The 14,221-nt window shown below is 42.9% G+C and overlaps 1 protein-coding gene across 3 annotated transcripts in view; it reads left to right on the top strand.

Annotated features, from left to right (window-relative positions):
- The window catches only part of DAPP1 (dual adaptor of phosphotyrosine and 3-phosphoinositides 1), a 108,835-nt gene that overhangs the window by 63,304 nt on the left and 31,310 nt on the right, over window positions 1–14,221 (top strand). For all 3 annotated transcript variants that reach the window (XM_089680554.1, XM_089680556.1, XM_089680555.1), the window contains one exon: window positions 1,570–1,707. In XM_089680554.1, the coding sequence (XP_089536680.1) occupies window positions 1,570–1,707 (138 nt within the window). The remainder of the gene's footprint in view (window positions 1–1,569; window positions 1,708–14,221) is intronic.

Raw genomic sequence — 14,221 nt, 5'->3', positions numbered from 1 at the left:
TTCAGGTGAAGGATTGCATTGGCAGGCTCTCATCAAAGTGTTTTTTTTTATTTTTTCAAATGTACTGTAATTACTGCTATTAGGATTCATATATTAAATATGATCTCTATGATATATAATGATCCTTTGTATCTGTATTTCTCAACCTTTTTACCCCTGAAGAACCCTTGAAATAATTTTCAGATTTTCAGGGAACCCCTTCTAAATTGGATCTTACCAACATCTTGTAGTACTTTAACATGATCAATTTAAAGAATGTTTTAAATAAAAGAATACGTAATATGAAGTACCTAGCATATTTGAAACCCAGGCAGGGGCAGACTGACAACTCATGGGGCCCCCGGGCAATAGGGGATCATGGGGCCCCTGTGTCCTTGCCCAAACAAAAAAGGCTATGAAAAAGGTACCAGGGGCATCTCATGGGGCCCCCTACTGACCCCGGGCCCTCGGGCAGTGCCCGGGTTTCCAAATGGTCAGTCCGCCCCTGTACCCAGGGCAGTTAATTTTATTACCAACCCCCCTACAAAATAATTTTCATTAATATTCTTGAAATGAACAATAACTGCAGAATATAAAGGCCTACATTAAAAATTGTGGTATCCTCCAACATCAGTGGTCGGTGTGAAAGCAACCCCTTACATTAGTGATTAGTGGAAAATTGCTTCCTTGCATTGGTGGTCAGTGTAGGTGAAAGATCAATCCACCATTGCTCACTGCTCAAGGAACCCTAGTTGAGAAAACCTGGTAAATATTATAATCTGGAGAAGTGTCCAAAAAATAATATAAAAAAAAAATTGCCTGGGTATATATGTTTGCTTCCGTTAGGCCTGGTTCACACTGATGCGGTGCGGAATTTGCAGCGTTTTCTGTGCGAATTCTGCACTGCATCAGAATCGCACCCCGTTCATGCGAACTGCTGCAGGTGTGTATGTTAAGTTAACAACACCCCAAAAGTGGTCTGCAAAACGCGGTGCGATGTGTAGAATCGGATTGAATACCCATGCGATCCGATTCTAGTGCGGACCCAAAAAAGGGTACTGCACCTTTTTGGTGCGGGTGCGTTGCAATTAGAGTCATACAAAATGTATGGCTCTATTCACATCGCACACAAATTGCATGTGATTGCGGTGCGGTTCCTCTGCGAGTCACATGCGATATGTGAACCCAGGCTGACTCATTTAGCTGAGTTTTATGACACATAAACAAGTTGCAGGTTAAATATTTCCCATTGCTGTAAACTGGTGTCTTCATGCATATGCCCTTATGTGTATTGAATTGTGCTGCTTTCAGCACATATGTGGATGGTTCCAAGTAGCAATACACAATTACACTGAAAGTCAGATCAAAATTGAATTGCAGCAGCGTGCACCCAGCCTTGAAAAAGTGACAAAGCAAAGCTTGCTCATTGTCGGCTAACAAATAACTTTGATAATTACATTTAATCTATGACTACCTCTTGAAATAAGTATAACCAGTTGAGCTTGTGTATTTTTTTTATGTCAAGTGTTGATGACAATAATAACTGGCATGACTACCAACAATAATATGTCAAATATGTCTCTTCTTAAGGGCCAAAGACTCAGTGAAACACTTTCAGGTCTACCAAAGTGGAACAAGTTTTAAGTTTGGATTCAATGAATTCTCATCTATAAAAGAATTTATTCAACATTTTGCAAACCAACCTCTGATCGGAAGTGAATCAGGTACCTCAAAAAAACAAATTGTTTTGTTACAATATACGTTTTGTGGCTGCTCATTGCTCCTATTTATATGGCTACTTGCTTGCAAGATTTTCATTTCTATTATTCTCAGGAAACCTCTGATTTAGTTACCTATTTGAATTTATTTTTTAATTTTAATTTGCTGTGTGAATGTCTAAAATGTGTATTTCGTATGACCGTTGGCTCTATCTAGTGACCATAATACCATATTTTTCTGATTGCAGTATTTCAGGAAAATACCGCATTATGACCCTTCGATGGGGCTGACATTCATAGGAAATACACAAAATAGACACATTTTGGGGATTTATTTGTGATGGCTGTGAAAATGCTAAGGCATTTTTTGAAAACAGTGTAGCAAATGGTTAAGACTCCTGTCAGTTTTTTTCCTTCTTTGCTGTCTGTGACCCATCAGAAAGATTTTCCTTTACTTCCTATCCCAAAGACACACCATGATGTATGAGCTCTTTCCAAAGTGAGGAGCTATCCTCTCTTACCCTAGGTCAGTGTTTCTCAACTCCAGTCCTCATGGACCCCCAACAGGTCATGTTTTCAGGATTTCCATTATTTTGCACAGGTGATTTGATCAGTTTCACTGCCTTAGTAATTACCACAGCTGTTTCATCTGAGGGAAATCCTGAAAACATGACCTGTTGGGGGTCCATGAGGACTGGAGTTGAGAAACACTGCCCTAGGTTCACACATAAGCGTTTTCTGCAGAGTTTTGCAGAAACGCAGTCCATTTAACATGATTTCCTATGGGACATTTTTACCCAGTGCGTTTTTTTGGAAAGGGTCAGGGACTTTTTTGAATGCAAAAAATTGCGTTTTTGTTTCTATAGACTTCAATGGAAACACTGCAGAAAAGCATGCATTGCGTTTTTGCCGCATTTTTGATGCGGTCTTGCTGCGTTTTTAAATCTGCCTAGCAACAAGAAAAAGGAGAGAAAAAAAAAAACACGGCATAAACGCAATATACAGAAATGGCTCAAACGCAACCTGCATAGTTGTGAACCTAGCCTTGGACAGTTGTCACCAAAACAGGTTTCCCCTTTGGAAGATTACCTATCTCCTCCCGTTCCTGTTGGACAACTCTCACAAATTTTGGATTTTTGTTTTACTTTCTGTACCAGAGATGATGGTCTCGAGGGCCAATAGAGAGGGTGAACCTCTCCAGCAGAGACACAGACAGCAAAAAAAACCAGGGTTTTTAACCCTACTACAATTAGGGCTGGTTCACATATATATGCAAATTTGATGCTTTTGAACCACATCCAATTCACATGACATGTAAAATAACATTGCTTTCTTTTGTACCTGTTCACATATATTTGGTGCAACTGGAGTGCGAATTGAAAGAGTCCTGTCAGTTCTCTGAGCAGTGCACTTCTAAGGGAACACTTCTAAATCGCACATGTCATCATGTCGAACAGGATCGTATCCTGACCTGATCCTGATATAAACCTAACCTGAACCGCTGAACAAAGACTTTGTCAATTAGCTGTGAAAACGGAGTTTCTGTTTGCAGTGCACATGTGTGAATCCACACTTAACCCAAACGTAAAGCTAAAAAGAAAAAAAAATTTTGGCATTACATACAATTTAATATTTTTATTCTATTTTCTGATATTTATATGGTTAATTGGCATTGTACATACATACCAGTTAGAAACAACACCAATGTGAAACAAAGCTGAATGTAAATAACTGGTTTTAAGCCATCTGAATCATTTGTAGGTGGTGTAGTCTGAAGACATATCAATTTAATCAGGACAAATGACTATAATAACACGCCCACACTGTACAATAATTCCCAGAAACCTGTCTCACCACATAAGTCTTGTTCAGCCATCACTACAGGTGTAGGTAATCTGCCTAATGATGGGTACACCCTTTGTTATAAAACCCATCCTTATGTCAGGACTACCTTAAGGTGTTACTAAATCCACAACAGTAAAATCAGTCTGAATATGCAGTAAAGCATGCTTGTTATACTCACTGTAGAACCTAAGGGGTTAATCCTCTGCATTGTGTAAAAATGCTGTTTGATCCAGGCTTCTCTGATCCTCCCCTTCTTCCAGTGTCCCCCTCTTATCTGCTGATAACACATATCATGTGGACTCACTCCGCACATGCTTAGTTTAGTGTGTATTGCTAGAGAGGTTTTTATTTTCTTGGGAGAGTGTATGTGATCAGCACAGGGTCAATCAGCACTGCCCAGACAGAGTTCAGGGGTCCTGCATCTTCCTAGAGCAGAATGCAAACTCCTCCTACAAGCTTTAACCAGTGCTCTCCTGGACACTGATATAAGACTGCTCTAACTGCTGATGAGAAAAGGTATTTAGCAGTTTATATTTACTAAAATAATTGCATTTCCATGTTGTATGTACTGTGGGAGACCATATATAGTGAATGCAAGGTCCTGCGTTTAGTAACACCTTAAGTTAAGCTTGTGAACGATTACTATATTGTGTCAGATTGTAATTTGCACAGCTTTCTTTAATACAAGTTAATATTATATGACAATCAATGCATTGTTTTATTGGAAGCCTAAAGCACAAATGCGAAATTGATCACATAAGAAAAGACAGCATAGTGTCCCATTAGGCTAAATTAGTTTTAATATTTTTTAGAAGAATCACATTCCCAACACACGCATACACAAAGCAAGCAAAGCATACCAAGCAAGTTTTATTTTGCATATGGTAGTGTCTGAAAAAATTTCTTTGCTGCCCCTGTACGTTTTTAAAGGCAAAGTTTGGCTTATTACGGAACATGTTCCAGCTCTTGCCTATTCTCCTCCCTCCCCTCAGCATGACAGTAGGCAGGGGATCCTCTCCCCGCACTTGCTGCCACAATTTAAAAACAAAAAACACAGTTATCCCTTTCTTACACTGAGACCAAAAAATGTGGCTGAAATTGGACTTTAAGGGCACCAACACTGTTTATAGGTTGACTAAGCCTTAAGTAGAGTTATTTTGTCAAGAGCCAAAAAGTGATACAGCTCATTTATAGAAGCATTAAATGATAATGCAGGTGAAGGCAAACATTACTGGGATCTTACTATTTGATAGGTCCTAAATGAAGGGTTATACCCAAATATTTTCAAATGTCAGTTGGACTAGAAGGAATATCCCCTGAGACTCCTCTGATCTGTACATTACCGATCACAGTGTACTCCATCTGTTCAGATTTAAATCTTTACCTTTTGATGTGCTGGCCATTTTTGTACGTTGGTGGTGGAGAGAGATGTGCAGAACCCCACCCCTTTCCCTCCAAAGGCATTTAAAGGTATGGTGCAGTATTTTTTTCAGGTGTTTATTTTTTTGCCAGTGATGACCGGGTAAAGTGGTACATAGTTGTTTAGCTACACTCTGATAAGCAATCCACTATCAGGCATTCAGGAAATAATCCTGAAAAAGTCACATGACTGTGACGCAACATGTAGGGTGGAGCTGGCAACGTCAGTTACGTTGTCTAGGAAGCGAGGCAGGCACCAGGAATATTGGTGTTGCCAGTTGTGCTGTATGTTGTCTTAAGGGGACACCACTGAGGTTTTACTCTGTTGTGCATGGGATTAAGTGCACATAAAATTTGAGTTTACTTCATATAGATTATTTTAACCCCGTCTGTAGGACTGTACGCAGATATGTGGCCTCACTGAAGTGGGCCTTTATCTGTGGGGCTGCATATCTGCATACCTGTGTTTGTGCTGGGAGTGCTCAGCATAGCGAGCTCCCAGCACAGAGACCGGACTCTCACCAGGAGCCCTGGGCCTCGTACTTACAATCGGGACCCAGAACACCCAGTTCCAGGTCGCCTGATTGCTGTGATAGCCTCTGATTGGATATAACTGTAATCAGTCACTGTGCAGCCCACCCATGTGTTTACTTTCTCTTCTAAATGGAAAGAAAGATACTTTGCATCTTCCTTTCCTTGCAGGAGAGGATATAAATAAAGACAAAGACAAAAAAGAGAAAAAAAAAAATAGCCGGATCTAGGTCAGTTCCACGGTTTGTGTTAGGGTCATATTAAGGGTCAAAGGTCAGGGTTAGTATAGTTTGAGTAGGATTTTTTTTAAGCATTCGTTTAATTCAGTATCCGTGTCAGTTTTTTTTAGTAGGATAAAAAAAGCAAAATGTGTCTACTACCGGTACAAACAACAAATAAGATATGCATGTGGTATCTCTGCGATCACCAAGAGTAGAACTTATTTTGGGTTGTGTTTTGGTGGTAAATTATGGTAACAGCAAGAAATATACAGCTACATTTATTTATCTATTGTACTACTTTGAGACAGTTTTTTTTTCTTTTGATTTGTGAAAAAAATCAGGAGATATCCATTACCATGTACCACCAAATAAAGTCCATATTTGTCCTTAAAAAACAAGGTATAATCCACCTGGGTACACAAAGTAGTTGCAATGATATGTACAGTTTTACTAACACATGTCAAAGTTGTAGAAGTGTGTTCAGGCGTTAACAATTGTTTTACCCTCAGTCACTAAGTGGAAAGCGTGATGATGGTATTAAGTTTGTTCTGAGCTATATCAAGGTGGAAGTGGAGAAAAGTGGAGATAAGAGCTATTACCCCTGAAAATGATAAAAAGCAGCAATTTAAAGTGATATCAAAGGTTCTTTTTTTTTTTTTTTGTAAAATAACAAACATGTTATACTTACCTGCTGTGTGCAGTGGTTTTACACAGAGCAGCCTGGATCCTCCTCTTTTCGGGTCCCCCACAGGCTCTCCTGGCTCCTCCTTTCTGTTGGGCTTGCTATGGGGGCACCCACTGCTCCATGTGTCCATTCCCACATGGAGCCACAGCTTGGCCCCACCCCCTCCCCATTGAATGATTGGCTGTGATTGACAGCAGCTTGCTGCCTCAGCCAGTGAGGAGACAGAGACCCGTGACAGCCGAGGCTGTTGTGCACATCGATGAATCATGATGGGGCTCAGGTATGTATTGGGGGGGTTGGGGGCACTGCTGCACACAGAAGGTGTTTTACCTTCATGCATAGAATGCATGAAGGCAAAAACCTTGAGCCTTTACAACCACTTTAATCCTATGAAGTTCATAAAGTCGAGAGGAGAACATTAAGGTTTACTACTCCTCAAAGGGGAAGGTTGAAAGTGACCTATTTGATATATAGTTCTAAATTGGAGGTGGGAGCATAGTGTGGAAAGTGGGAGATCATAAGTGACACACCTTTATGGAAAACAGAAGGTGGAAATGCTGCACATCAGAACCCAACTGCTAAATAGAGAAACGAAGATATAACACTTATCCAATAAAAAAAATAATAAAAAATGAATGCAGGTCAAAATGTATTCTGCTACATGTCTTTAGTAAAAAAAAAATTCTCGATAAGTGTATATTGATTGGTTTGCAGCATGAAAGTTATAGCATCTACAAACTATGGTATATATACTGGATTAGTTTTTTTTTTTATACTACTAATGGCGGTTATTGCGACGGGCAATCTGACACTAGGTGAAACTGATTAACTGACACTGACATCTCCAGTGACACTAATACAGTAATCAGTGATAATACTATACACTGTCACTGTACTAATGACACTGGCTAGAAAGTGGTTGTAAAGGCTCAAAATGTTTTACCGTCATGCATTCTATGCATGAAGGTAAAAAACCTGTGTGCAGCAGCTCCCCCATCCCTGCTAATACTTGCCTGAGCTTCCTCTCGATCAAATGATGTGCACAAGAGCAGTAGCTGTCCTGGGACAATGAAGAGAGCAGGGGAGGGTCCGAGCCACGCTCTGTGTGTAAATGGACATGCAGAGCAGCGGTTTGGAAGCAAGCCTGCTTGGGTGCCCCCATAGCAAGTTGCTTGCTATGGGAACGCTCAAGAAGAGGGAGGGGCCAGGAGCGCCGGTGGGGAACTCAAGAAGAGGAGGATTGGGGTTTGCTCTGTGCATAACCACTGCACAGAGCAGGTAAGTACAAAATGTTTATTTATGTAACCACTTGCCCTCCAGAGGATTTACCTCCCTTCCTGACCAGGCCATTTTTTGTGATACGGCCCTGCATTACTTTAACTAACAATTGCGCGGTCATGCAATGCTGTACATAAAATTTATGTCCTTTTTTCAGAGAAGCTGCGGTTTTTATTTTTTGCGCTTTAAACAAAAAAACCTAATAAAAAGCACTAGCACTGTACTGACACTGGGCAGGAAGGGGTTAACATCTGGGGCAATCAAAGGGTTAACTGTGTGCTGTTTAACATTATGTGCTGTGTGTGGTTTACTAGGGAGACATGCTGCTTTGTATTTCTCTGCTGTGCTGTGCAGAGAAATACAAAGCAGCATGTTCTTGTTGGAAGGAGAGAGACCTATGTTATTCACACTCAGGTCTCTCCCCTGTCAGCTTTCCCTGATGAGCGGAGGGTCCCGACAGAGAATCTCCGGCCAGGACCCGGTGATTGACATCCCTAGCTGTCAATAGCGGCGTATGTAGGGCGGCAGGCGTGCGTGCCCCCTACCCGGAAATGCAAATCACGTGTATATACATGATTTTGCACAGCCCTGCTGCCCTGTAGCAGTAGCTCTACTATAGGGTGGCGGGAAAGCGGTTAAAAAAATGTCAGTGTGCCTAACAAGTGCTATTTGTGTAATGTGTGCTGCTTTTTACTAAAAATCTTTGTTTATTCTCCCTGATTTTCAGGGAGAAGAAACTGAGATCATTCCCTTTGTGCAGAGCCTTGTGTTGATTGTCAACATAGGGCTCTAACGACCACTTCAGAATCCGCTTATGTATACTTTCCTTACATAGAGCCTAGTGTATACCATAATTATCTAAAGTACATGCTACTGTCAGTATTGCTATGGTTACGTCTATCACTTTTGCCTTACTGTGGAACTCCGTCCTCTGATGTTCTACAAATTAATATATTGTCTTGATCCCGTCTGCGTTACGGGAGAACGTACTAGAAACTTTGCACGGACTGTGATCCGTATCTGTCTATCATTTGTTTACCTTTTATACTTCAATAAAACGTTTTTTTGGAAAAAAAAAAAAACATAGGGCTCTGGGCTGTGATTGGATGTTGGTATTTCACTGGTACATGTGATGGTTTAAGTGTATAGTTTTTAAATACATTTATTAGTTATTTGGATTGCAATATTTATTTTTGAGTGTTGTCTATATAATTTTCAGCATGCAGGTAATATATTTTTATATCATTTATTTGGCGTTATTATTGTGGGAAATGAATGCCATGTCATGATTAAATTATGCACATGTATGTAGCATTGTGGCACTTTTATAGAAAACAATTATAGAGAGGATATTTTTCAATTTAAACTTCTCCTTAGATTATTCTTTAGTTCATTTTTCGGTCTGTAGAGTGTTACCTAGATTTTATTCCTGTGGGTACATCTGTGTATCTCTGCTCAAACATTACTTTAAAAAGAATCAACAGCCACACCGCTGAGTAGTTTAACTTTCAATCCCCATTGAGTCAATGTGAGTTTGATGCTGCCAGCAGGGATAGTGTGTATGTGGGATGTGGACACCTGTCTGGAAGGAACTGGACTGCTACCATAAACTCATTGCACATAGGTCACAAAACAGCTGTCAGCCGATACTAATTCTGGCCTGTACTTGACCGGGGTCAGATGTGAAGTTGATTCCTTGAGGTGAAAGTTGATTTCTCACACTGCCTGTAATTTAACCATCGAAGGAAAACATGGCCTGTACTATATGACAAACCAATGTCATGTGCACATTGCAAGGTTCTGTCTAAATTATAATAAGAACTAGTAATTTGTTTTGGTTTTCATTTAAACAACTAGGCAAATGTTACCTTTTTCTGATTTAAATGTTACCTCTTTGGAAAATGTCTGCATCAGTCTACCCTAATACCATGAACCCTACAATGTTAATGAGCACTTCTGTGTATGAAACCAGTGTAGTTATAGAGGGTTCCTTCAATAGGCAGCTGAACATTTTTTTTTGTTTATTAAGGGTGCAGGCACACTAGCGCCTTTTAACTAGTCCCCGACGCATTCAGCCCCTTGGTCTGGTTTCGTTTTTGTAGTATGCTCCGAACTGCCCCCCAGCAAACCATGCCCGGGACCACTTGCAATAGGTGGTGCCAGACAAGGTTCACTTGTGATCTGGTATGGTTTGCTGCAGTGTGAGTTCAAACCATGCAGAAGCTCAGTTCTCTCCATAGAGAACTGTGTACTGAAACCAGAATTGCTGGTCTGATTAGCAGGAGAGTGTCCGGGAATACTTGTAAGTGTGTTTGGAAACACTTGTAAGTGTGCCCAGAAACACTTCCTTATCTAGCGCTCACCCTCCAAGGAGCCACTGGAAACACAGGTTCTCCCAAAGCAGTACAGAGGCCTCCAATCAACCAAGCACCGTCCCAAGCACACCAGCACTAAGACTCAGTCTAGGAGATGTCTTTTTAGGGTTTTGTTGCTGGAGAACTTTAACTGGTTTGGGGTCATGGAATAATCAAAAATAATCAGCGATAGGACAGTAGGACAAACCTCTCTATTGTATCCTAATAGCAGCTCTCTGGAAGTAGCAGGGGATGGTTGGAATTTCTAAAGCCCCACAGCTGCTGACCATAGGGCAATCTCAGGCCACTCATCCCTTCTGCTTTGCTCCGCTATCAGTTCCCAGTAAGTCCTTTACTCACAGTGTTCTTGATGCTGCCTGGTACTCAGCCTCCATAGGTAGATCTTTAATGAGGGAGATAACAAAATCCTAATCTAGACCAGGACTCTGAAGCAGTGTCCTTCAGCAGGTATGCCTCCTCAGCAAATCTCCCAAGGCCCTAAGCCCAACAAATGCTGAGGCCCAAACAGTCTCTTGTCTTGTCCTCTGCTCTTAGGGCAGCAGCCCAGGAGTATGGGAACCCTCTCTGATGAGTAAAGAACAATCTGCTCAGGCCCCATGTCTGTTTATCAACTCCCCAGCCACCTTCTGGATGTTCCCTTCCAAACATTGGCCAGGGCATGAGAAATATTCAATTGATCATCTGAATCAGGCATGCCATACATTATACAATTTTCTTTCCTTCAACCACAGGTGGGGAAAAAAATACTTTGATTCCCCCATCAGCACAGTCAGTATTGATGGGGGAACCCCTCCCACAGCGCTATTGTGTTTTGCCAGCGGGGAGCCTTCCGCACCGGCAGAATACAATGATCACTGCTGGCTGGTAGCAGTGATTGGGCAAAAAAAAAAATTAACAGGCTAGTTGTACTAAAGTCAATGGATGGATTAAGTGCAGATGTATTTATAATTAAATCCTGCAGTGCATATTTTTTAATGGGAGTCCATCATAACAACCAGTAGCACATTCTGGAATCTAATAGGATTCAGCATTAAATTATACCAATTGTTTTTGATAGATACTCTAATATTAATAACCCACATTTTCTGCTACAGACCCAAAATCTTAGAGAATCATATTTTCACTTGGGAATACTACATTCCAACGGAAAATGAATATCTTTTCATTTTATGTACAGTATGTATACCGAAAATGGTGTTTGGTATTAATTTATAGCCTTTAATAGTAACCCTTCTGCCTACCATCTTTCTTCCTTGCTACTGATGCAGTTAAGTTTTTGAATCAGTGTTGCAAATCTTTTGTAATACTTTTTTACCAGATGGAACAAGTGTCCTCTGGGTTCTATAACTTAATTAACATTGTCTGCTCTTAATCATCTATGGATGTGTTATGTGAAAACATGTGAACCCAACAGCATATAGACACCCTAAAGTAGGTCACGTTGATTCTTTAAACATAGAATTGAACTTTATCAAAGTTCAATGAATTCTATCGCACAGCAAGACAGTAGCTACTGAAAGCAATGAGTCATTTTATCAGACCAGTGTTCAGTAGGATCAGCTTTTATCAAAAATTGACTGTGCTGCCCAAATATAGCACTGCACCAAAAGAAAATATACCCAGTATAAAACTTACCTTGGACCGCTTTTTAGAGCCCAGGTATAATTTTGAGTTAAATCAGTTAAAACCATTCTGGGTGCATCAAAATAACTCTCCATCCTGAAGGATCCAATTGTGTCCTTACAGCTGCCGGTGAGGAGAGAAGCCGACAGTACGGCGGGGTTGGGGGAACACGGGGGGAGGGGTGGGCAGCAGGCGGAAAGTTATGGTGCACAAATTTTGAGAAAAAAACATTTTTTGACTTTTTGCTATTAAACATGTCCAATAAAAAAAATTAAAAAAATAAAATTTTGGCATAAATTTAGGCCAAAATGTATTCTGTGACATGTCTTTGCTAAAGAAAATCCCAATACGTTAAAATTAATTGGTGTACGTAAAATGTAATGGCATTTACAAATGGCGGTATATATACTGGGATTTTTTTTTTTTTTTGACTAGTGATTGTGACGACCAGCGACTTATAGCGGGACTGCGGCGGGCATTCTGACACTGGGGGGAGCTGAATTGGTGTCACTGATATCCTTAGTGACACCAATACAGTGATCAGTACTAAAAAAAACACTGACTGTACTAATGGCACTGGGCAAGAAGGGGTTAACATGAGGGGTGATCAAAGGGTTAACTGTATGCTGTGTGCTGTTTTGCTAAGTGCTGTGTCCATGTGCTTCACTGTAAGCACACTGCTTTGCATGGCTGTGCTGTGCACAACCATCCAAAGTAGTGTGCATGAGCAGACAGGGAAGAGAACTGTTTTTTGTTTACAAACAGTTCTCCCTGTCTGAGATGCTCGGCAATCACCGGATGCCGGCGAGTAATCGCCAGCTGGGACCCGGTGATTGACGGCCACAGCCTCGTGCGTGTCCCCTACCCGGAAATGAAAAATCGTGTGTGTGTGTGTGTTTTTTGTGCACCTGTGACGCCCTGTAGCAGTATTTCCGCTATAGGGCAGTTGGGAAAGCGGTTAAAGATACCATATATTGCATTAGGTATGCACCTGGTTTTCTTGCTAACTAGTTTAATAAGTCCCACTCACAGTATGTTTCGATCCAGCAGAGACAGATATAGGAATTGCCAAAGCCTTTAGTATCATTAGCCTTTATTTAATGGATATTTAAGCCCATGAACAAACATTTAAGTTATTACAGCTAGGTCTCTGATGCAGCCGGGAGGGACCGGCAAAACCGGTCAGGCAAGTCACCGGCCATGTCTGGATCAACATTCACCTTAAGAATAGACTGACCAACTACATATCATAAAAGGGACATTATCCATTTATATATTGTAGGTCTGAAGAAGGCCCCAGTTTTTGCACTGCCGTTTCATCCAGGATCAATCCTTTGTGTTGGAGCAAATATATGCACGGGATATCAATACTAGGCAACACAAACCGGAGTACATACAGGCTACAAAGTAGCGGTTACTGGTGCAAGCAGGGGCGTATCTGCCGCGAGGCAAACAAGGCATTTGCCTTGGGCGTCACTTTTCAGGGGGGGCGGCACCGCCCCCAGGACCGTGCATTTCTCTTTTGCTCTATGTGCCGCCAGTCACCTCTCCTATCCATCTCCTGCATGCGGTCAGCTACTGTATTCTCCCCCACGGCCGCCCCCCTCTCCCCTCCAGCACTGCAGGGGATCTGTCAACATATGCAGTCCCCAGTGCTGACAGTTCCCCCCCCCCTCCCCTCGCACAGACGGGAGAGGAGAGAGAAAGCTTCCCCTCCTCCTCCCGTCCTATCCTCCTGTGTCTGCCCCGCCCACACTTCCAGCCAGCCTTGTGTATTCTCCCCCCCCTCTCTCTCTCTCTCCCCCCCCCTCCCCCCCCTCTCTCTCTCTCTCTCTCTCTTCCCCCTCTCTCTACCCCACCCTCTCTCCCCCACCCTCTCTTCCCCCTCTCTCTCCCCCACCCTCTCTCCCCCACCCTCTCTCCCCCACCCTCTCTCCCCCACCCTCTCCCCCTCCCTCTCCCCCCTCTTCCCCCTCTCTCTTCCCCCCCCCTCTCTCTTTGCCCCCTCTCTCCCCCTCTCTCTCTTGCCCCCTCCCCCTCTCTCTCTTGCCCCCTCCCCCTCTCTCTCTTGCCCCCTCCCCCTCTCTCTCTGGCCCCCTCCCCCTCTCGCCCCCCCTCCCCCTCTCGCCCCCCCTCCCCCTCTCGCCCCCTCTCTCTCTCGCCCCCTCTCTCTCTCGCCCCCTCTCTCTCTCGCCCCCTCTCTCTCTCGCCCCCTCTCTCTCTCGCCCCCCCTCTCTCTCTCGCCCCCTCTCTCTCTTCCCCTTCTCTCTCTTCCCCTTCTCTCTCTTCCCCCCTCTCTCCCCCACCCTCTCTCCCCCACCCTCTCCCCCTCCCTCTCCCCCCTCTTCCCCCTCTCTCTTCCCCCCCCTCTCTCTTTGCCCCCTCTCTCCCCCCCTCTCTCTTGCCCCCTCCCCCTCTCTCTCTTGCCCCCTCCCCCTCTCTCTCTTGCCCCCTCCCCCTCTCTCTCTTGCCCCCTCCCCCTCTCTCTCTTGCCCCCTCCCCCTCTCTCTCTGGCCCCCTCTCTCTCTCTGGCCCCCTCTCTCTCTC

Source organism: Staurois parvus, unplaced genomic scaffold (genome assembly GCF_062004578.1).
Source record: "Staurois parvus isolate SC_StPar_1 unplaced genomic scaffold, SC_StPar_1.0 ptg000244l, whole genome shotgun sequence".
NCBI lineage: Eukaryota > Metazoa > Chordata > Amphibia > Anura > Ranidae > Staurois > Staurois parvus.
The sequence above is the reverse complement of the archived record's forward strand: the minus strand, read 5'-3'. Positions and strand labels throughout refer to the sequence as shown.